Consider the following 24,499-nt stretch of genomic DNA (forward strand, 5'->3'; position numbering starts at 1 on the left):
CCTTCAAAGAAAATAGAGGGTCTATAAAAGAACCGTTTGCTCTATAATGTGATGGCCATATGTTCTTATGAAAACTTGTTTTGGGACATCTTCACCATACACGTTGCTTGGAAAGAAGTGGTCTGTAACAGAACAATTTAAGAACTACATTCCATAGATCAGGGGTGTCAAAACTCATTTATTATGAAAGCCAGATATGACATAAATGGAACTTTGTGGGGCCGGGCCATGCATAGCATAAAATGTAATGTCAGGTAGTGGAGATATAAACTTTATAAAGCATACAGAGAAACAAAATATATTTTTTACTTAAAATATGAACATGTTTTAAACTCTTGCAATGTTTAAAATGGAAAGGTGGGGGAATAGTGGGATTTGGCAATGCAGTTTTTAAAACAAAACATCAAGAAAAAACACAAGGATCACAGCAGAAACTTAAAATATAAACTAAAAATATAAAATGCTGAGCCTAGGAAAACATGAAACGGCTGAGCTTGCAAGTCCACCCCCCCTCAGTTATTCAGATTGGCAATGGCTCTCCAGTGTAATATCCCCCTTTGGCAGTGGGGTTTCCATGTTAGAATATTCACTAGACACCAGTTCCCATGTCCATTCAGCAGAGACAAGCTGCCTCAAAGCATCAACCGCTTATTTGCAAGGAGGCAACCATGGCAAGCAACAGCTTCAGCTAGCCATACAAACACTGGGAATGAAACTTTAGCTCCACTCCATTGAAATACATTGCAACACAGACAAATGCAGAATGGATTTTACATTAAGGTATCTGGGCCAGATAGAATAGCAGCCACCAGAGTAAAATGACAGTCCCTGGGAGTAGCAGAAGCATTCTGGGGCTGGAATGAAGGCCCCCAGAGTGCAATTCCATTTCTGGAATGCTGCTACTCTCAGGTGAACAGGAGAGGGAAAAGGGAGCGGGGGAGAGGTATGGCCCTGATTAAAACCCTGGGCAGGCTGGTTCTGTCCCTTGGGCTGGACATTTGACACCTCTACTATAGATGTTACATAAAGCTTCATTAACATACCTTCACAATGGTATTTTCAGATTTTACTTTAATACAACTGTCCTTTCCTTGCCCATAGGTGCGGACGTTTTTCTGTTTGAAAGAGAACTTAAAATGTCTTTTGTCCATTATTGTTGTAGAATAGCAACCACTGATGGTTTCTTCTTTCACCAATGAAGTATGAAAACCAATTAAACTCAAGATCATAAAATTATAGAGGTGTGAAGTGCAGAGTGTACTTTAATATTTCTATGGTTTTTGAACATTAGACCAGACATATGTTATAAATGCATATCCATGAAGTTACAGAAGTTATAGAATGCTAAAACACTGACAGCATATCTGCTACTCATAGTCCAGTGCAGATGACTTCTCTACAGCAGTAGGTTTATCTGAGATACAGCATCTGTTATCAGACTGTTAGAATAGGTAGCACTTGTATATACACTATATAGGAGTACAATCACTGCTAAGTCTTTAATGCTTTGGTTTTGCTGTAACCGTTTTGACAAATACCCTCTATTAAAAAGTACAGTGGAGCTTGAACACTTAGGGTGGCAACGTTTTCTGTTTATTACTACTGCCAGCATATAGGTTGAACAAATGAAGTAGTATGGCCCTCTTCAGAAGTGCTAAATTTTAATGTGGTGTAGATTTATCTTCTTTTCTCATCTCCCTCCAATGTTTTTCACCTTTCTTAGGAAGATGAAGTAGATGTGAAGCCAGCCACAAAATCTGAAGCTCCATTTACACACAAAGTCAACATGAAGGCTCGATTTGAAAAAATGGCAAAGGCAAGAGAGGAGGAGGAACAGAGGAGAATTGAAGAACAGAAGCTTTTACGCATGCAATTTGAACAAAAAGAAATTGATGCAGCATTACAAAAGGTATCCAAAATAGTATCCTCTGTAAAGCTAGTAAAATCTGGTGTCAAGGCAGTAAGGGGCATATATACATTGTAATACTGTCCTCAAGGGAGCTGAGACTGAAGCCATAACAAGACAACTTTGGTAACGTTGCTACTGTGTCAGGCCCATGTACTGTACTTTTCTTCCCTAAGCAAATGGCACTTCTTTATGGGAGAAGTGAGCTTGAAGGAACTGGTAGCTGTCAGATTTGTTTCCCTACTCCATATCTAAGTGCAGTATTGAGAAATTAATGTAATATATATGCATGATCTAGATTAAGATACAGAATGTGGTGTGTGCCAAGTGTTTTCAGAAAACAAGTGGGGCCAGGTGGGACTTTGGCAAGTAGGGCTCCTGATTGGCTTGCAAATTCAAAAAACATCACCTTGGCAGTAGCTGCCATGACAGCACAAAGATCTTTACTTCTTGACGGAAGGTAAGCCATGTATCTCCAAGAAAATATTTTTGAACAATTTAAAAATAAGCAGAGCTTCTGCTTGAATGTTGAAGAGTTCCTATTAGAGTTAAGTGTGACATTTTGTGGTTGGCTCCGCATCTTTTGTCAGAATTCTAAAGATCCCCATATGCTCAGAAAGGTGGGAGACTTTTGAACTAAGTACTGTACAAGACAAGTATGTATGAAACATGGTAGTTTTCATAATTCCTATTTTAAAATGCAGAAAAAAGAAGAGGAGGAAGACGATGATGGGAGCACTATTAATGGCTCAGTTTATGAAGATGAAGAACAGCAAGCAAGGTCTGGAGCCCCATGGTTCAAGAAACCTCTGAAAAATGTGTCAGTTGTGGATGGTGAACCAGTAAGATTTACAGTCAAAATAACTGGAGAACCCAAACCAGAAATTACATGGTGGTTTGAAGGGGAAATGTTGCAAGACTGTGAGGACTATCAATATATAGAGAGAGGAGAAACCTTCTGTCTTTACTTACCAGAAACTTTCCCAGAAGACGAAGGAGAATATATGTGTAAAGCAGTAAACAGCAGAGGAACAGCAGCTAGCACTTGTATTCTCACAATTGAAAGTAAGACTTAGCATTTTAATGAAAATTCACATCATTTTTTTCTAAATCTGTTCTTAATTCTCTTTTTCTCTTTTTTTCTAGCTGATGACTATTAATAACCTACTTTTTCTGGAGCCTTCCTTCTCTAAATTTACTGCATTTATCTTTCTCTCTGTGGTGGGGCCAACAAGAAAAATGTCTGTCATTCCTGAAATAAGATATGCAATTGCCTATTTTGAACTTCTGTATTTCAGACTTATTGGATAAGTTTTATAACCTGAAGCACAATGGCTCAACCCCCACCCCACCCCTCACTTACATTGTGTTGCTTCACACAGCAAGGTAATTCCCAGCAAGTTTTATGTGAAGCAGCTTGCTAAGTCATTACACTAGTTTTCATGATGTCAGTATAAAAACAGCTTGTAGCAGTGTAGTGAAAAACAAGTGCATGGCGAACTGCTTCACACAAGCAGTCTTCTGCCTGGAAGAACCTCTGGATTTTTGGCATTGCCATTGTTTGCACATATAAAATTAGGGCAAAGAGACAGGAAAAAGCAAAACTAAGTTGTTCCCACAGATGAAGACCAATTCATTAGTCTACATGAATGTTGCCCTCAATTTCTTTAATCTGGAAACTGTTAGTGGGGAAAACTGTTTAGTAGCCAATTTTAGTCACTTATTTAATTGGTTTGTTTAATGCAATATTTTCCTTTTAATCTGCTTAAATAACATAAAATCAAAATAGTGGCTTGAAAGCAGATTATGTACTTATCATGTATATGCGGTTGTCAAAGTTCTTTGAAATATTTGCATTTATAATTTTGTATTAGAACTTAGATATTGTCCAGAATCTTGCTTATAATACTGAACCAAAGTTGTGATATTCAGTAGTTAAGTATTATCATGATACTGGATGAATTTTCAACTTGAACTTCTTATACTGATTCATCTCACTACAGTATATACAAATAGTTACCAGTAAACAAGTAGTCATTACAGATTTGCTTTTGCTAATGGAAAGCTGCAAACTAAATTCCAATGAAGCCTACCATCCATACTGAAAATTTAACTATATGCAGCAAATAACAGAATTCTCTACTAGATTCTGGCTACATTTCATCAGCCAGGTTTTAGAAAAAGTACAAGATAGAATAAAATGTTATACAGGATGTATCTGGCTTTTAAAATCTATGTACCAAATTCCCTATGCTCTGTTTTGAATTAATTGGAAGGTTAATAAATCTATGTTGAGTCTCATGTAACCTTTTTGTTTCACAAAGGTAATGGGCATTCATCCCTATTGACAAATCTTGGACATAATGGGAATATATCTTACAAAATAAGCTTGCTGAAGCAAATATTTCCCTACTTTCCATCTCACACAAGCACATCTCCCCATCAAGGTATTGCCTTGGGATGCTTACAAATTGCCACATGGCAGAGAAGACAAAAAATTGGATGAAACTGGTCTCCCTCTTCCATCAGATGAAATTTTACTAGTACAAGAATGTGCAATAGTCTATGGCAATTAAACCCTCCGTAACCCTCTGGCTTTTTGACCACAAGGGTTTGTTACCTTACAACATGATAATGGGTCAAAGGCATTTGCAATGTAAGTTTTTCAGATGAAAAGTGACTGAAGTACAGAATAAGAGACAAGACGAATTACCCATTAGTTTACATTTATTGAGAACTCATACAAAAACATTACAATTAATGTATTTTCATGAATACATACAATGCCTTATTGCAAGTTCAACACAACACAGCGTAAAGCATTTGATTTACCTCAAGTCCAAGCTGCATCTCCCTAAGATACTTCCCATCACAGTAGCCTTTTAAAGACAATCTTCTTTTTTAAAAACACGTGTAGTTTCTGTAGAGAACACTCTCTCAGGACGAAAATGCATCTTGCATGCATATAAAATAAAGGCTGCATAAACCTAAGGATACTACGAGTAGGAAAAGTGGATCTGTTGTATGCATTATGCAGGCCCAGTGTCTTGCTTTATGAAATGCCAGTATACGAAAGAGACCTAGACACTCTACACTCTTAAACTTATGAAAAGAAAGGATGCCCAGTTGCTCAAAATATTTTGTGGAAAGAGGGTGATTAGTGAATGATACAGCCTACCTAACCGCTAAAACATGTAATTTATACAAAAGATACAGCTAAGGAATTATTTTTAAATCAGCAAAGCTTGACTATACAGAACGCACACTAAACAGTGATCTGTAAGCATCACTCAGTTGAAACGTAAAGATGCTGTTTTATTTCCTTTAGAAGCATGCATTACTCACATCTGATTCTAGTCAGAGTATTTATTCTTAACATTTTATGTTAATAATTTGCATTTATTTTTACTGCAAAATCACAAGAACTACGCAAGAAAAACTAATAATGCTCCTGAAAGAATTCAGAGGCTGAAACTGAATGGCAAAACTACACAAAGTCAGAAGATGCCTAAAGATCCACTAGCACGATGCAAAAATAATGCTTAGACTATTAAATCACCTATGTCAGAAATAATCTTTTCTATTTCTTCCTTTTCCTTCCATTGTGCTACAATTTAAGCTGTGTTTATAAAAATGGAGAAGCAAAAATAAAACTCGTTTTAAAATGGGGAAATGAAATCCAGCCCAGATGAAGTTCTTTAACAGCTCAACAGCACAACACAAACCTAGTTCCCAATAAAAATGAAATCTGACATGTTGAACTACAACAAAAAATGAAGTGGCTCAAGGGTATTCAAGTACAACTATTAAATTTAGTTGTGAAATGCAAAACATATCTATGCTTGACTATTTAGCAACGTGTAAATTGATAGATGGCTTGTATTATTACCACATAACAAATTACTGAACATTTATGTCAAGCAAATAGCACTTAAAAGAATGAGAAGCGATTAAAACAGGCAAATTATACCCTACACCATTAAGTATGGGATACATTTAAAATCGGTATTTTGCCAATTTTACCTTCTACATGGAGCCCTTCTATGGTCCATGCTCATCGGCTCACCATGGCCATACACTCAAAGGAATCCTCTTTATTGGAAGTAACTATCTCAGGACCTGATTTTATGAGCTATGATTTGGTGCTTGCAGCATCTTCAGCACTGTGTGTGAAAATGAAGGCAGTATTTTTGAATAGTTTTCTTTGATGCAGAGAAAAACAGGACTTTTGAGAAAATCAAAACATTTTATTAAGTGACAAACAAAAAAACTGATGGTACTGCCTTAGTATTGTCTAAATTAAAAAAAACTGTACCAGTTAAGCTATCTAAATAAGCCATAACACAAAACATTTTAAACTGGCAAAAATATACAGCAATTCAGCTAAAATAGCAAAGAAATCACTGTAAAAGGGAAAGAGTTGCCAAACTGTTAACATTTTACTGGCACACATGCTTCCTAATAAGCTATTCTGCAATATTCACGTCTAAATTTTCCTTCAGTATCAAATCAAATAAGCAAGCTAGATTAATTTGTTTTACGGATATTATGGTGTATAACGTTAAAAAAAATCAGACATCAGTCTTGGGAATTAGAGAAACACAGTATGCTTGAGTGAATAGTACTGGGTATAACATCGTTTTCATTATAAAAGCATTTGTGAAGGCTGTTGAAGTTCTGACCAAGTATTTCCTGTATCTTGAAAAAATAATTTATATTCATTTGCAACAACTTAGCTTCTGAGGGGAAAATAGTAAAAGTGACTTACTCAAAAATTATTGCAGCAATCCACTTATCTTTTAAAAATAAAGATACACATTTACCCAGAAATGTAAATAATTGTTTCAGACTTTCCACTGGAATTGAACCATAAATAGCAGAATACATTTGGGGAAGATATTGGCAGATTGCTTTTGAATACACAACCACAAAAAAAAATCTCACAGGGACAACATTAATATATTGAAATATGTATTTATACACTTCCTTAGGTTGTGCTTACCTGTGCTTTTTGCAGCAGAACCTAAGGTGGAAGGTCTGGGAAGGCACTGTGAAGTATAAATAATTGCACTGTTTGCAATTAATAAAGATTTTATACTTTAAATGAATCAAAATCAACAGCCTCCATTTGGTGAATGATAAAGAATCTGGTGAATTTTTTGTTCTGTTTAGTTAGTAGCTACACCATTCTCTAATAAGCTACAGATGAATCATGCAAAGTAGTTGCTTTAGAGTCTTTATAGCCTACTCTAAATATATTTAATAACTGCCTAAAAATCTTTTCAAAATGTCTACTTTAAATCCTATTGTAAATTGGGATAAAAATAAATTCCCTTCTGGTTCTACAACAAAATGCATTTCTAGCTATCTGTGCAGGGAACTACTTCATTTCATTCTCTAGCAACCACTCTAAGTGTATTCTCAAAAAAAACAAAAAAAAACCCAACAAAATCTCCAGAGGTAAGGCTAATACAGGTTAGCATATACCTATATCACCATATATAAGCAGACAACCTGAAGACAAAACAACGTCCTCCTTACAAGCAATTTAAACTTTGTTAACAAAGCACAAGTTTATATCTGAATATATCTTGTTTCTGAACTGCTAATGAAAAAATGTTACTTAGGTACATGACAATTTAGCTAAAACTAAATGTCTCAGCAATACTTACCCATAAAGCTCACATATACATATAGATATATATATGCACACCTACGTTTCTGAATTAAGAAGCAGTTATGATTTCCTAAGTTATCAGCACTGTATTTTATTCCAACATAATATTCACACAGGTATGGCATTTGCATTATGTGGAACATTGACAAAAAGATACTGTTGCAGTTCATCATTTTGTCATTCTGTTGTACTTACAGTGCAATGCTCCTTGAAGGAACAATCAAAGATGATACACAGCACAGTCCTCCTCACCCCTATAGAGCTAGTTCTATACTGGCTGGATCAAACCTGCACTTCAACAGACAATGGCAAGACAGACTGTATTGCATGTAATCTAATATATGCAAAAAAGCAAACAGTGGATTTTAACAGAACACCAGTTTTCAGTATGAATAGTAAGAATAAAACACTTTATGGAGACTTTTCATAATATAATTGAATGACTAGTCTTCAGCATTTTAAAATAACCTTATCTGTTAATTACTCCCAGAACTCCAAAAAGAATGTTTCTATAACAAATGCAGTTTTCGTAACTAAAAGCATATACACCTTACTACACTGAATTCTCAACCAAAGTGCAGTAAACTGACTGCTTTGCACATCTGATTTCTACAGCAATTGACTTTAACGTGCCTGAAAAAATATACTGAAGAATCAAATCATGTATAAAAACAAAGGTTAACTATAGCAGCTATATGGGTCTGAGACAGTGGTCGTGAATAAAAAGAAATTTCAACTGTTAATGCAATACAAGTATGTCAAGAAACACCTTCACATACATGCAAATTTTAATCAAGTAAAAATAAGAGGATATCAAAATGCTAAGCAGCAAAATACAGCAACAAAAGAGTTCCTTCTAAACTATTCTGCAAATGGAGAATACCAATGTCAAACTCAAACTTTCAAGGGAAAAAAACCTTACTTGTGTACATGTACAGCAGTGCTAACTAATAGTTGAATTCTGGGGACCCACATATCCAACTTACCGACACAGGAGGTTTCATATTATTTATTGTAAAGCACAAAACAGGCATTTAAAAGTGATCAAGTATACATTGAAAAAAGTACATTTATATCACAAAGCATTGACCACATAATAGTTGCAAATACATTTGCTGGAATGTGTACATCTACACTAATGTACTAAAAACAAACCAAGTTCATTTCTACACAAAAATATTACCTCCTATCAGTAGTGATAGATATTTTGTACATTTCCAAAACACTATTTTTAAACCAAACAAAATAATGATCTTCATCAAGGCGTCTGCATCCACACATTTAACAAAGGTTTTTTCCCCCACATAATGAAGCAAATACTGTATTGTCCACTTCTTATTATTGGCCCTGTGCGAAGAAATACATAAGAAATACACAAAAAGTTAAAGAAAATCTTTTTAAAATTGTGCTAACTCAGGAGTGAAGCCTTTAAGAAAGAAAAATTGGTTAATGTAATGGTGGTGGCTTCCTGCATGGCTTTCAAAAACCCTGGGAGGAGAAATTTTTATTGATCAAAAGCACTGAATGTATGCGAAAAGAGAGAGAGACAGAACTCCAGTTAACTGAGAGCATGAATTTATTTACTAATTACTTTTGCCAGGAAAAAGAATGCATACTCCAGAACAGTATCAGAGTGGGAGACATGCAAAAACAAAAGAGAAGGAACAAAAATAACCCCAAGAAATAACACCAAAAGTCACTAATATAGCCAAATAATTCAAAATGTTTGTACCTGTGGTGCTGGAGGATGTTGTGGCATTCCTTGTGGACTTGTCTGGGCATAATAGGCTGCCTGCTGTCTATAGTATTCAGCCCATGCTGCACTATAATCGGGCTGACCTGCTGGTGGTGCCCCTGCTGGAGCTGGAACTGCCTGACCTAGAATAAATACAGATTACACAACTCTGGTGCCGTAACAGGAACAAATGAAGCTCAAAATAATCTCATTTCTAACAAACATTACCTTGCTTCTTGTAATATTCCTCCCAAGCCTTTGAATAATCTTGTGGCTGCCCTTGTTGACCTGAAAAACCCCCCACATTTTAATGTAAACAAAGCTCCCAGGTACACCAAAATTACAGACAATACAGAGGAAGAGTTCTTTGCTGTTTCATTTGAAGTATATTGCAAGTAAGAAAAACGGTATTAAACCTCAAGTTTATACAGTGTTTTTTGTTGTGTGTTCTGTGTCAGAATAAAGCTAAGATTTTACCCACTTGGCATCAGCTGCTTAAATTTTAACATATCTAAATATGCTTTACGATAGGTTCACATACTAATATGTGGTTGTATGGGACAGCCTATGGCAGCATATAAGAGCAAATGTCTAAACTACATATGTCTCTCCCTCCAACAGGCAGAACACCTGAGAATTCTAGTGGGTGCATGTACCAATGCATTCTCACTTCTATTAACACCCCAAGCATAATGTAGAGTGTGCATTCTCCATGACAGAGAGAATATATATTTGGGGATGGGTCTTTATCTAGCAGCTGTAAAGCTTATAGCCTTAAATTGTATATATGAACACTCTTCAATACTATTATAATAAACAAGAATTTCCTGTCAAATCAGTTTATAGTGATCACAATGCATGAATTCCTCTGCAGCAACACACCATTTTGTGTATTTTTAATAATTAAGACTAGTTTTCTAAGTGTGCACATACACACACTGAATGAAGCAGCATCATTATGGTCTTACAGAGTAATGCTTGTAGAAAGCAATAAACCTGAATCCAAACGGCTAATTATGCATGAATGCATAAGCCAGAAAATATCCATAGTAGAAATTCCCACATATTACAAGGTAATAAAATTATCTTACTTAAAATGTTGTCTTATGATCTTTTTGTAACTACGGATGGACATGAACTGACTTACGAACTCCAGTTCAGCACAAACAAGGCCAGTTCATGAAGCACGAACCAGAGGTTCAGTAGACTGGTTCATCCCCCAAACCCAGCCCTGAACTTCCTCATGGAAGTTTGGAGCTCATTTCCAGACCTGTCTACAAAGACATTTAAATGCCGTTAGAGTCTACTGCTGGTTGGATGGCCCAACTGATGTCTGAGAGTGGGCTTTGAAGACTTTTATAGTATTTATAGTATTATGTGAGCTCTGAAGGCCACCCAACTCAACTGAGCTCCAAGAGTGAGCTTCGAAAGCTTTCTAATGTCTTTGTGCATCATTTCTGGTCTGGCACACAAATTGATTTCTGCAATGGAGAAGTCCATGTCTCATTTCCAGTTTGTGCCCATCCCTATCCACAACCCATTTGATTGAGAGAAGGCTACTAAAGGTCACCACAGTGGGTTGCAAGAGTATTGTGTTTTAAAGAAGACTCATGAGTTTAGAAACATCACAGCTGATCCTTCTCTTCTTCCAAAGAATCTGGGGGGCCACAGAGCTGTATTCTGCTTTATTTATAAATATCCTACAATAACTCCGTGAGGAATGCTGTAAAATACTGCACAAGCCTGAGGGCTATCAATAAAGTTTCATGTTTTAATCCCAATCTGACCCAGGTTTTTCACAGACCACAAAGCAATTATGCTTTGCTGGCTCTCTATTCTATAAGTCATTAGATCCCCCTGAAGATTTGAGATGGCAGGCAATATGCTTAGCATTTACGTTAACACTGCCAGTCTAAAAGCGTGGAGTTTATCAAGTACAAAATTAATAACATAGACAACGTTGAAAATATTAGGAATACTACATACATTATATCCTAAAATGGTTGTACACTAGTATTTTACAGAAATAAACCGCTGCATTCATGGAAATTATCTTGAGTCTTCATATTTTGCTCCCATTATGGCATCAAACTACAGATTCTGCTGCACAATTTGAAGGCTCATGCAGGGTATGTGCTGATTCCATGCCACCCCTATCTGCATCCTCTTGTACATTTGTACATTCCCCAATACTCTAGAATCAGTTTTATGCCAGTGGGATTTCAGAATATAAATCCACATAATATGTCCCTTTAACAAGTTTTAAGAGCAGCACAAGAAACCAACATATAATATACTCCCCCATGTGTGCGCAGTGAGGGGCCCACAAAGACTTGGGGCAATCTCATTTTCTCATCCTCTCTTGATTTCTCTTTGCTTCCCCACTCAGCAGCACCTGTAGCTTCTCCTTTTTCTCTCCCAACCACCTACCAATCCTCTTCTGTCTCAACCTCTGGCAGTCTCTGCCCCATCCCTCCCCCATGTTTCCCCCTTCCTGTTACCCATCATCAGCATTCCATTTTCACCTTTTTTGCACCTCCCTGCCATCACTTTCAGCTCCTCTTCTTTCTATTTTCTACCTTTTTGGTATCTTTCTCTTCTTCTCTCCTTAGTGATACTGAGGCTTGGAAGCCACAAAAATGTGAGCTGTAGGTTGGGTTTCCTAGCAATCCTCACAACAGTCACCAAAACTGCACAGTGCAGCCTTGAAAGATCTCAGTGGCATACCTATCTTGAAGCAATTTTTTTTATCATATCCAGATTTTCACTAACCCAAATGCAGTTTTTACATTTCATATTCTTATAAAAAACTGAAACATCTGACTTCGAGTGTGTAGTCCATATATGGGATATATATCAATAAGAACAAGATGAAATTTAAAAGAACCGATCTTCATCTATAAGCATATTATTTTCATAAAAGTTCAATTCAGCACTAATTTGAGAAAGTTGAGCAGCACAATCTATTTTAAAATGCTTACTTCAGCTTTATTGCCAAAGACTTGCTCCAACCATTTCATGAAAGCCTGATTTTATCAAGAGATAATCTGTGGATCCTATTCCTATTTTCCTCTCAAAATGCAGAACATTCGTTTCTAGTTTTTCATGTGTAGTTTTAATTTATGGGACAACCCTCAAGCACACGAAGACAGAAATAATAGAGTTGGTCTGCTTCAAAGAATTAAAATTACTGGGTTGCCTCCTTTCTACTAGGATAAGACACTTCCACCAGCAAAAGAGGCTGACACAAGAGGCACTTCTCCTCAGTGCAGTTATCTTTTATGAATTCACACAAGCGTGCAGTTGTCTTTTAAGAATGCTCTGCCCACACTTCTTCAGTGCTCACACATGGCTGCCCAGGGAAGGTAAAAATATCTAGCCCTGCCTACTATTGCACAGGATCCAGTTTCAGGATAACCTACTCCCAACCATGGATGTCAGGAGAACAGTGGCATATATTTATTTATTTATTTATAACGAATTTATAATAGTGGGCATACAAATTTATTTTAAATAAAATATTCTCCATATAAAACTTGCTTGCATACAATTTCTTGTCTAACCAGCCTTGCTACAAGATGCTGTCTACCCGAACTTTAATTTTGTGAAGCTGCATGGCTCTGAGAATGTATTAATCGGGATCCTGAAAAGGAAAATTTTCTTGTGAATAATTAGACTAATAGAATTATCCTTAAGTGGAATAAGACTGCCTGACAAAGGGCTACGCTCTAAAATGTGCCAAGACGTCCTGAAATCTCGTTGTATATCTCAGGCTTCTATACATCAGATTATATCTATTTGGGAATATTACCAGCAAAATACCTGGAGGAGGATTTTCTGCCACATTTCAAGGACATTGTTTATAACTGAGTCTTTTGGACTTTTGATACTTGTTATTGGTTTGTTATATTGTATAAATATCATTTGCATGATTTTGTAGCAATATTGAACAGTTTCTTTGTAGTTATTTCCTAGGCTTTTCACTACTGTGTTCCCCCTTTTTTCATCTGTGCAAGCATAAAGTGGCAGAATGATAATCTTTTAAGTTCCTTGGGGCAACTTCTACTACTACTATAGATGATATGAACAAAACTTCTCAGAAGTAAATCACAGAAGTCTGATTTTTTCTTCAAGAGAAAATGTAAAACATACCCATTTTTTTATAGTATTCTTCCCATGCCTTGGTGTAATCTACTTGTCCTGCTGGTGCTGGATTTGGTTGATCTCCTAGTTGAATAGAAAACCAAAAGACAGCTGAAGCACACCAAAAATGTATACAGAAAACTGCAAAATATTTCACAGAACAATGAAAATAGAGAAACAGAATAAACAAGTTTGAATTGTTTATCTGGAAATCTTTATGGGGAAAGTTTTTAGTCTACTTCACTGCCTGGATGGATATTTCTGTGCATAAGCATGAAAGTCTGAACTCACAGCAGACACTGATCCAGTGCACAAGTTTTTAATGTAGGGGGGTTCCTAAACTGGTCTTTACTTGCATCCACACCACCTTTATTCCTACTGCTTTACTTCCCACCTACCCTTCAGTTGGGCCTACAAGCCTTAGTGGCAGCATCAAAATTCCTTCTGAGGGTTACTTGTGGCTTCTGCGGTCATCTTTGAGAAACCATGGATTAAAGAACCTACAACACAGTCAGTCATACAGCCAAACTATGTCAGAATACACTGTGATGTTCTATTATGTTCTAAAATAACTAATGGCCTAATACGCAGGAATTTAGGGAAATGGGCAGGTAAAAAAAACACCAAAGGCTTACATGGCCTTGTGAGCCTTGCATTCAAATTGTTTTTTGTGTAAAAAGGATCTTTCTACTCAACTATGATCCTAGCAGCTACTCCACTGTGACTGGAGAAGAAGCAGAATCTGATCCCAAGAGAAATCATGTGCCCAATAGAAAATAACTATTCAAACCAATGTAAATCCAAATATTTGTAACTGACAGCCCACGCTGTCCCAAATTCTTTGCTTGCTGCCAGCATTCTTTCCTGTACACTTCAAAGAGGAACTATATATAACCAGAAATTCTTACTCTCTATGCAAGATGGGGTAAAACAATAATTTTGTTGAAGACAGCAACCAGAGAGACGGTATGTAAAGCCAAGCACAAAAGTAATTGCATGGAGAAGGCCAGAAAGAAAGGCTAGGAAAGTAGGTAATGACAATGGATGAGATGAAGTGCTTACGGGGAAGGCAGAGAAAACATCAACAAATACTTCTGAATTTTCTGAAAATGGTGGAGAAGCACCAATGAAACAGTAGGTGTGGGGCAGACAAAAAGTGAAAAATGCATAGATCAATGGGATAGGAAGATAAAAGAAAGTAAGACAAAACAGACTTGCAGTATATCTTAAAATGGTTCTTAAACTGGAATTGTGGGACACTCAGGCCTGTCTAAAATGTGCTGTCAGGTGCTGTTTATGAGTGGTGGAAAGGGCTGAAAGAAAAAAAAAATGTACTCTACATAGTTTGCAGCTCAGGCCAAGAAGTCTTAAGTTATATGTGACTTGAAAACAATGCACAATACCGGAGATTTGTTATTTAATTATAGTTGGAAGGGACCTCCACGGTTATCTAGTCCAATGTCCTGCTAAATGCAGGAACTTCACAAATACCTCCCCACCCCACACCTCCAGGGACCCGTTCCATGCCCAGAAAACTGGCCTGGAGAAAAATTGCTTCCTGATCCCAAAGTGGTGACCAGCATTTTCCTAAGTGTTTAAAAGGGGACCAAGAGAACTAAGCACTGATGCAGCCCTTCCTGCTCTCTTTCACATGACGTACCTAATTCAAAGAATCAGCATGGCTGTCAGATGGCCATTTAGACTCTGTTTAAAAACATCCAAAGGAGAGCCCACCACCTCTTGAGGAAGCCTGTTCCACTGAGGAACCATTCTATCAGGAAGTTCTTTCCAAAGTTTAGCCGAACACTCTTTTGATTTAATTTCGACCCATTTGTTCTGGTCTGACCTTCTGGGGCAACATAAAACTTTATATGACAGCCCTTCAAGTACTTGAAGATGGCAATCATATCACCTCTCAGCTGTCTCCTCTCCAGGCAAAATATTCTTCAACCTTTCCACATAGGACTTGGTCTCCAGACCCCTCATTATGTTCATTGCCATCAATTGTCAATTTTTGTCCCTGGAATTCAAACATGCTTCACTATGCATCTTTTCCTGAAATTCTATTGTCTACTGTAAATATACTTACAGTATAATATTTTTTTCTATGAATAACAGTAATCTGCTATATTTTAGGAAGTCAATCAATCAAAACCTTAGCAGGCATAGAATAAAAAAAACACACTTCATGATGGATGCTTAATCAACAGGGTGTGAGACTGATGAATTTTATCTATTTTACCAACTTAGCATTGTAATTCTTTTTTTAAATAGGTCCTAGGAAGTCTATCACATCATAAGAAATTCTTTTTATCAGTTTGATACCTTGTCCATTGGTCTGGGTGGCTGGTGGTGCACTAGGTGGAGCTGCAGGTGGTGGCTGCGCTTGCTGTTGATAGTAGTGAGCATAATAGGCTGCCCATGCTGCTGAATTAGGATCTGCAGGCTTACCTAGGAGATTTAACATTAGCTCTGTTTAACATGTTTAGTAAACTTTAATTCTCACTTTAATAAATCTCTTAACACCCCACTGAGAACTGATTCAAGCATCATCAACATGTTACAGAAAAAGCAACATAGGGAAAGCCATGCCAACGACATGTATATGTAATAACAGTGCAAGCAATGGATTTATTGTGCATGCTTGCTTGCCACAAGCTCATTTAATGGCTCGGCCATAATGCTTCACTTTTTATTATTTCTTTAACAAGCTACCACCACTGTAGGTTAGATACGCATAGTGCAGACTTTATGAAGAAAAATTTTCCTGCTTCCCCTCCTGCTGAGATCTACTAAGCCCCACCCCTCCACTTCCTGGGCATTAGCACACCTTCTGCAACAATATAGAGGGCAAAATAGGAATATTTGGAACAGTAAGGGAGAATCAGCAGAAATCATTACCCTGTTTTGCAAATAAAAATGTGGTTCTGTTGGAAGAATTATATCTGGGTAAAGGCCTGCTGTTCAGCACTACCACCACCTAAAACCAGGAATCCCCAACTTTTTAAAGTCTGTGAGCACATTTGGAATTCTGAGACAGTGTGGTGTGGGCACAAAATGGCTGCCACAAGAGGCAGAGCCAGCCACAAAATGGCTGCTGAAGCTTACTTTCAATCACACAGTGGTGTGGTGGCAGCTGCAGCCAAAGCAATGTTTTAAAAACATTTTTAAAGTGTCTGATGGCACAACCAATTAACTCTCCAATGGCTGATCAGAAGCCTTGCTGGGCAAAAGCCTCACAAGGCCCCACCCACTTTATAAAACAGAGAACACCAGGAAAGGTATCGGTGAGTGCTATGGTGCCTATGAGCACCATACTGGGGACTCCTAGTCTAAACAGTAGTATAGATATAGAGTATCCAATTACTTAAAATATCAGGGGAGCTTGTTGTCAACACTGGAAGATAGATTATCATTCTCATGGCACTATTGTAAAAGTGGAAATTTCTACTCATGTAGTACAAGAAGAATACCCTGTAGCTCCAAAGAACTCTGCACTGGAATACTTTTACTGAGACCAGGGGTGTCAAAACATGCAGCACAGGGGCCGAATCAGGTCCCTGAGCTATTGCTTCCTTCTGCATAACAGCTTGCTTTGCGAGGCTTGCTCAATGGCACAGGAGATACAGAACAAAACCTATGTTTTCTCCATTGGCTAAGGTGCCTCCCTTGGGGAGGAAGGGGGAAGGGAGAGCTTGCTTTGCCAGGCTCTCTTAATTGCACAGCACAACTACTGCGCCAAGCCTCTCTTCCTTCTACTGGCTGAGGCTCCTCCCCCTCCTGGTCCCCTGGGGAAGGAAGGAAAGAGCCAGAGGTTTCTTTGCCCAGTCCCCTGGATCCCATGGGAGAAATTCACCTTTAAGACCAATGAGTGCTAATGTTTTAAGCATGTTTTATTTTTAATTTAAAAAAAAAACTTTGTGTTTGTCTGTGTCCTTTATAAAGTTTATCTCTGCTATCTAATCTTAAATAGGAACACACATGGCCCGGCCCAACATGGTCTCATTTATGTCAGATTTAGCCCTTATAACAAATGAGTTCGACACTCCAGATCTTAGACCACTCACAGCTAACCCTGATGAATTTTAAAAACGGTTTTGACTATAATGGGATTCCTAGACATATACAACTATTTGACACCAGCAATTGAACTAGTGCATTACCAAGTGAAGTGTTACATTCCCAGCAAACTTTTTTTCCTTTCTAAATGATTTAAAATATTCTGACCCAAAGGAATTTTTTAATTAAATTATGTCCACACTCTTTTTATGCATAAGTTGTATTTGGGCTGGTTTTGTGTACCTAAAAATACTCCTAATCATCTATGTCCACTGGTTCTATTACCCAATTATCCCCCATACCTGATCATATACAGTACATTTACAAAAAATAAAATCTGGAGCTGCCTCATGACATTAATAGGCTCTTAATAACAGGCCAGATAGCCTAATGTTAGCAACCCTTTCCACACCACAATAGGGCTAATGATCAAGTTATCTGAATTGCTTTATTCTGAAAACACCAATCTTTGAAGTAAATAATACACATATGAAATACCCAATGGAGCCCATATTAAAGATACAGATGAGATCTCTGGAGCCAAGTCAAAGGATCACTATGGTACAAACTATCCCAATTGTTGTTTGGTTTTACATCTGTTAGTGGAATGAATATCCCTGTCTCCACCCTTTCACTGTAGCTTACTGATATCCAAAAATGCTGAGTGATCCTAGGGGACAGGAAACCCTTAAGATCATCATAAGAGGAACATAAGAGATCATCAGTGAGATGGAATTGACAGTAGCCCCTCCCCCTTCTATTAGTAGAAATGACTGCCAGGCTCCAACCCACTGTGCAGTTAAAATTTCATGGCAGACAGTTCTGAAGTGTTGTACATGTCACATGTTAATAATTTGTTGTTTATTCCTACCTGGATCTGGAGGATTTGGTGGCTGCCAGTGAGGATAAGCATTACCCCAGCCTTGTGGAGCATATGGTGCTGGAGGTCCACTACAAAAGAAGATATTGCATACAATTAGATCCACCTTCAATAGAAAGGGATAGTAGCAAAAAGGGTATAAAAACCATCTGCGGTTACTTCAGGCTTAATAGTTAACAGTCTCTAGTACATTTGATTATTTAAAGGAAAACAAATCCATCCAACAAGGCAATTTAGCGTTCAATGGACTAAATTACCTAGCCAATTCAGTGCTAAATTAATGATCTAACCAGTACCAACATCAGAAGGCACCTGCTATTAATCAAAGTGTTCGACTATGAATCCTTACTACTGCTATCAAGTCCTAGTAAATTAACTTGGAGTCAGCAGATGGTCTTTGGAAATAGTTATTTCTTTCCATTTAACTTTTCCTCACTCTTAGGCTGAAGCAACAAGATATGACGCAATCTCTAATCATCAAAGATTTCAGGTTTTCACGGCTGGTAACATCATTGGGGTTTGTAGAATCTTTCGGGCTCAAGTGCCGTGTTCTACTGGAGAAAGTTTTTCTTCCAGACGTTTTGTTCTCAGCTGCTGAGAACATCCTCAGTGGTGTTGCAACCGGAGCAGGCGCTCTGACCTTCTTGGCTGCTGTGCATTGAGTGAGGCCAGGGCTGCTGGAGAGCTGCTATTTCTAGGCTGGAGGGGGTGTGGTGAAAGGGCAATAGGTTTGTGGATGTGCCCATTGTTTGGTGGGGCTTCTTGGAAGGGTAGTGAGAAGGAAACTGGCTGTTGAATGTGACCATTGTTCTGTGTTAATTGCTGGGAGGGTTGGAAGGGGTGTAAAGAAAAGGAAGATGGTTGTTGATTGTGCTGATTGTTCTGTGGAATGTGCTGGTTGTTCTGTGAATTTCTGCAATTTATAGTCTGTAGGGCGTTTTGCAGAGCTGGATACCAAGATTGGTGGATGGAAATGCCTTCTTCCTTTCTGTTAAAGTTGTGCTGGTGTTTGTAAATGGGCACATCCACAAACCTATTGCCCTTTCACCACACCCCCTCCAGCCTAGAAATAGCAGCTCTCCAGCAGCCCTGGCATCACTCAATGCACAGCAGCCAAGAAGGTCAGAGTGCCTGCTACGGTTGCAACACCACTGAGGATGTTCTCCGCAGCCGAGAACGAAACGTCTGGAAGAAAAACTTTCTCCAGTAGAACACGGCACTTGAGCCTGAAACCCCAATAATCTCTAATCAGCTGTTAGCTCAGGGCTGTAGTCAGGATTTAAAAGTTTGGAGGAGTGCAGGGACACAATTTTTGTTTGGAGGGGCCAGGGGGCCACCAATAACCCCCTCCCTGCAGGTCTGCAACATCTCATTCCTAACAGCTGGAGTCCTCTGGTCAGGTCTGCAGAAAGAGGGGCACACAAGCCAGCCAGCACAAGCCAGTCTCCTCAGGAGAGGAAATCCCAGGTGCCACCTGCCTGACCCTCCCTCCCTCCACCGCAAAGCAGGCTGCTCTACAGGGCCACACTGGGATCTTCCCCCCTTGCCATGGACCGAGGCAGGTTGCTCCAATCCTCACCTTCACCCAGTAAACCTTCCCTCCCCAGCAAAAGCTTCCCCCTGAAGGCAGCCCACACAAGCTTCTCTGTCCTGCAGTTTGCAAGGAGGGCAAGCCTGACCCAGAATGGAGAATCTGCCACTCAGCCACGGCCCCACCTGCCCCTTGCGCTGGCATTCCTTCTGGAGTAGGGACTGAAGGCAGCCAGCAGCATACTTGTTCAGAGTGATGGCAGCCAGTGGAACTCAAAGGAAAGGCCACAAATAATAATAATAATAAATTTTATTTCTATCCCGCCCTCCCCACCTCGGCAGGCTCAGGGCGGCTAACAACATTTTATGGGAACATACAATAATGGATAAAAGCCTTTAAATTTAACAATATAAAACATTAACAATAACTTAATAACATTAAAAAACCAATCTAATAAATACAGTTATTCGGCGGTATAGATCTTCAAACCGCATTGGCAGATCTTACGTTACCGATCTCCTAGCAGTCCAAGTGTGCAAGTTTAAAAAGGACGGTCTTGCAGGCCCTGCGGAACTGATCAAGGTTCCGCAGGGCCCGCACCTCCTCGGGGAGTCGGTTCCACAGGGTAGGGGCCGCGATTGAGAATGCCCGTGCTCTAGTGTTCTGGTATTTAATCTCCTTCGGCCCAGGGATGGTCACTAGATTTTTCCCAACTGACCTCAGTGCTCTCTGGGGTTCATATGGGGAAAGACGGTCCCTCAGGTAGGCAGGTCCTCGGCCATATAAGGCTTTAAGGGTAATGACCAACACTTTGTACTGGACCCAGTATATAATTGGCAGCCAGTGCAGTTCCCGGAGCCCCGGCCGTATATGTTCCCGTTTTGGGAGTCCCAACAACAGCCTGGCCGCCGCGTTCTGCACTAGCTGCAGTCTCCGAGTCCGGCACAGAGGTAGCCCCAAGTAGAGGGCGTTACAGTAGTCTAATCTTGAGGTGACCGTTGTGTGGATCACTGTTGCGAGGTCCCGGCGCTCAAGGAAAGGGGCCAGCTGCCTTGCCCGCTTCATATGAAAGAATGCTGACTTGGCAGTGGCTGCTATCTGGGCCTCCATCGATAATGAAGGCTCCAGTAAAACACCCAGGCTCTTTACCTGGCGCGCTGCTTTCAATAGCGCACCATCGAAGGCCGGGAGAGCTATTTCCCTTCCCAGAGCGCCGCGACCCACGCAGAGAACCTCTGTCTTTGCTGGGTTCAGCTTCAGCCCACTCAGCCTGAGCCATGTCGCAACAGCCTGTAAGGCCCGGTCAAGATTCCCTGGTGCGGGGTCGGGCCAGCCGTCCATTAGTAGATAGAGCTGGGTGTCATCTGCATATTGATGGCAACCCAGCCCAAACCGCCGGGCAATCTGGGCAAGGGGGCGCATATAGATGTTGAACAACATCGGGGAGAGCACTGCTCCCTGAGGCACCCCACAATCCAGTGTGCGCCTCCGGGACCGTTCCCCCCCAATAGCCACCCTCTGTCCCCGACCCAGGAGGAAGGAGGAAAGCCACTGCAAGGCCGACCCCTCAACCCCAATGTCGGCGAGGCGGCGCGTCAGTAGCCGATGGTCGACTGTATCAAATGCAGCCGACAGATCTAACAACATCAGCACCGCAACGCCGCCTCAATCCAGTTGCTGTTGGAGGTCATCTACCAAGGCGACCAACACCGTCTCCGTCCCATGGCCCGGCCGGAAGCCTGATTGACATGGGTCCAGGACAGAAGCGTCATCCAGAAACCTCTGAAGCTGCAACGCCACAGCCCTCTCAATAATTTTACCTAAAAACGGTAAGTTAGACACCACAAAGGTGGAGGGACCTGGAGTTTCCAGCCAAAGGAACATGAAAAGAACCAGCCTAGGACATATTGTATTTTCTTTGGACTTTTTGGAAGATGTTCCTACACCTGCCTGTTCAGCTCATTTCCTGTTCTCCAATAGTGATCAGGTAGACATTGAGTAAATGGGCTGTTATCTCACTGTTGCTGTATGTTCACAGGAACAGCTTCTTGCAGACACCAGAAAAGAATTCCCAGTTTATGATTAACCTGGGAATCAGCTTATGATCTGCTGTCAGGGAATTTTTGATTTATATCCAGCAAAAGTAGGGTGGGTTAGGAAGAAGAAATTGGATTTACATCTTACCCTATATTCTGAATCTTAGAGTGGTCACAATTCCCCCTTCATAACAGACACCCTATGAGTTAGGTGGGGCTGAGAGAGCTCTTACAGCAGCTGCCCTTTCAAGGACAACTCCTATTAGAGCTATGGCTGACCCAAGGTTATTCAAGCAGCTGCAAGCGGAGGAGTGGGGAATCAAAACCAGTTCTCCCAGATAAGAGATCAGTTCCCCTAGAGAAAATGGATGCTTTGGAGGGTGGATTCTATGTCATTGTACCCCACTGAGGACCTTGTCCTCTCCAGGCTCCATCTCCAAATCTTAAGGAGTTTCCCAGCCTGCATCAGGTAACCCTATGCCCCCATTCCCTGCCAGTGGTCAGAGGAGAAACTGGCAACTCTAGTTAGCAGTCATCTTCCAGCAGATTCGTGAGAAGTTGGGTTCTTCTGATCTCCCATTCCAGGAACTTTGCTGCCTCCCAGAATTGCAGAGATATAGCAAATTTATCACGGGGCAGGGCAGTGGTCAGAAGCTCAGCTGATTTAATCTTTCTTTTTTTCACCCCAGCTGTTTGCTTGGACTGCAGAAGGAAAGAAATTAACTTCTTCTCCCTTCCTTTTTCCAATGCAGAGTTCAAAAGCACTGCTTCCGTCCCTGCCCAGCTTGAAGGAGAGGGAAGACTTAATGGAGAAGGATTTCCCATTTTGCAACTGCACTGTTTTGCTGAGAGGGTGGCTCAAAAACTAACTCCTAATTGGTCTCCCAATGAGCTATAAGGCAGCTTCAAACTTGCTTGGCAGATGTTCAAGTTGTTGGTTGGATCACAGTCTGATTGACTTTACCTTGTTCAATACTCAGATTTTCTGAGAAATCTGTAACATCCTACACAAGACTGCTTATAGTTACTCCACAAATAAAAGAGACTCCCATTACTGCACAAAGATCATTACATTTTCCTATGTTCTTCAACCCAGTTAAGATATATGAACATATGAAGCTGCCTTATACTGAATCAGACCCTTGGTCCATCAAAGTCAGTATTGTCTTCTCAGACTGGCAGCGGCTCTCCAGGGTCTCAAGCTGAGGATTTTCACGCCTACTTGCGTGGACCCTTTTTGGAGATGCCAGGGATTGAACCTGAGACCTTCTGCTTACCAAGCAGATGCTCTACCACTGAGCCACCATCCCTCCCCAGACCTGAGATGTACCAAACCTCCACTAAAATGCCAAGGAAGAAAAGAGTAGGAGATAGCCCACTAAATTTCATGGACTCTATTGTAAAAGTACTCACTGAGGTGCTGGACCAGGAGGGCCAGGTGTATAAGGAGCAGGATTGTAAGGTCCCATAGGGGCACCAGGAGGAGGCCCAGGAGGCCCATGTGGGCCAGGAACAACACCGTGAGGACCATGTGGTACAGGAGGACCCAAAGGATTCACTGGACCCTGTGAGAGGAGACAGAATATAGAAGTAACATTTCTCTCAAGTGTCTGGAATAAAAAGCTTGCTCAAATATCCTACTAAAAGTTCTATTCTCCAAACTTTTTCTTTCGGAAAAAAATTCAAGCACAATCAATTCCCCCAGGGATCTATTTCAATGGGAGGGGGGGGGGGGGAATCTCTTGATCAGTTTAATTTTTTCTTTTACATGTTTCCAGGGTGGATAACAATTTTTTTTTAAAAAAGAAAGCAATCTAAAGATAGTTTTCTATTTAAGATACACTTTATAGTCCAAAGGTTATTCATCATGAAATTTGAATTAGTTTTTAATTATGTAGTATTAGGCTGCATATTCATGCAATTTTTACATTTTTTGGTAAATGAATTCCATTAATCCATACACCATGTCATGTTCACCCAGATGTTTCTGCAAGATTATTTTGGACAACTGTTCTATCTAGAAGATATTATCACAGATGTTTTGTTTTGCATTTCTCAAAACTATGGATTTGTGTCTGCAGAGATAATACGCCTCTTCTTCACAGCAAAAATTTTGTAAAATAAGCATACACGAGACCACAGTTCTATTGGTCCTGTGCAAATCTATGAACACAGAATCAGCCCTTATTCTTTTACGTGCTACCTTTCAAGAAGTTCAATGAATATAAGATTTTTTTGGAACAGGTCTGGATAAAAAGGAGATGTTAAGAGCTACGAGTGAGAAGTAAAAATGAAAGCCAAAGTTTCTGAGCAGAATACTCCAGAAATCTCAAGATCTTTCTTCGTGAGTGTATCTTCATGGATGTTCACGCAAATACAAGAATACATATGCTATATAATGTTATTGTTCCAGTTAAATAAAACAATTTAAATGGTTACTGTTAATTATTTTCCTCCTTCCAATAAAGTACAGCAGAAAAGTCCAAATATGAATAATTAACTTATAAAACCAGAGATAATTGTAAAATCATT

The 24,499-nt window shown here is 39.6% G+C and overlaps 2 protein-coding genes across 17 annotated transcripts in view; one reads left to right on the plus strand and one right to left on the minus strand.

Annotated features, from left to right (window-relative positions):
* NEXN (nexilin F-actin binding protein) overlaps positions 1–4,207 on the plus strand; it is a 55,562-nt gene extending 51,355 nt beyond the window's left edge. Inside the window, exons 13-15 of the mRNA XM_060232057.1 lie at positions 1,724–1,909; positions 2,611–2,971; positions 3,053–4,207. Coding sequence (XP_060088040.1) covers positions 1,724–1,909; positions 2,611–2,971; positions 3,053–3,066 — 561 coding nt within the window. The 3' untranslated portion in view covers positions 3,067–4,207. The remainder of the gene's footprint in view (positions 1–1,723; positions 1,910–2,610; positions 2,972–3,052) is intronic.
* A 408-nt stretch (positions 4,208–4,615) lies between these two features.
* Positions 4,616–24,499, minus strand: part of FUBP1 (far upstream element binding protein 1) — a 40,563-nt gene continuing 20,679 nt past the window's right edge. For 4 of the 16 annotated variants that reach the window (XM_060232068.1, XM_060232064.1, XM_060232062.1 and 1 more), the window contains 7 exons: positions 23,381–23,532; positions 18,392–18,471; positions 15,787–15,912; positions 13,471–13,545; positions 9,547–9,606; positions 9,316–9,461; positions 4,616–6,954 (listed from right to left, as the gene is read on the minus strand). In XM_060232068.1, coding sequence (XP_060088051.1) covers positions 6,847–6,954; positions 9,316–9,461; positions 9,547–9,606; positions 13,471–13,545; positions 15,787–15,912; positions 18,392–18,471; positions 23,381–23,532 — 747 coding nt within the window. In that variant the 3' untranslated portion in view covers positions 4,616–6,846. Of the gene's footprint in view, positions 8,931–9,315; positions 9,462–9,546; positions 9,607–13,470; positions 13,546–15,786; positions 15,913–18,391; positions 18,472–23,380; positions 23,533–24,499 lie in introns of all 16 variants that reach the window. The other 12 variants (XM_060232072.1, XM_060232067.1, XM_060232071.1 and 9 more) reach the window with 7 other exon arrangements.

Source organism: Heteronotia binoei, chromosome 2, assembly GCF_032191835.1.
Source record: "Heteronotia binoei isolate CCM8104 ecotype False Entrance Well chromosome 2, APGP_CSIRO_Hbin_v1, whole genome shotgun sequence".
NCBI lineage: Eukaryota > Metazoa > Chordata > Lepidosauria > Squamata > Gekkonidae > Heteronotia > Heteronotia binoei.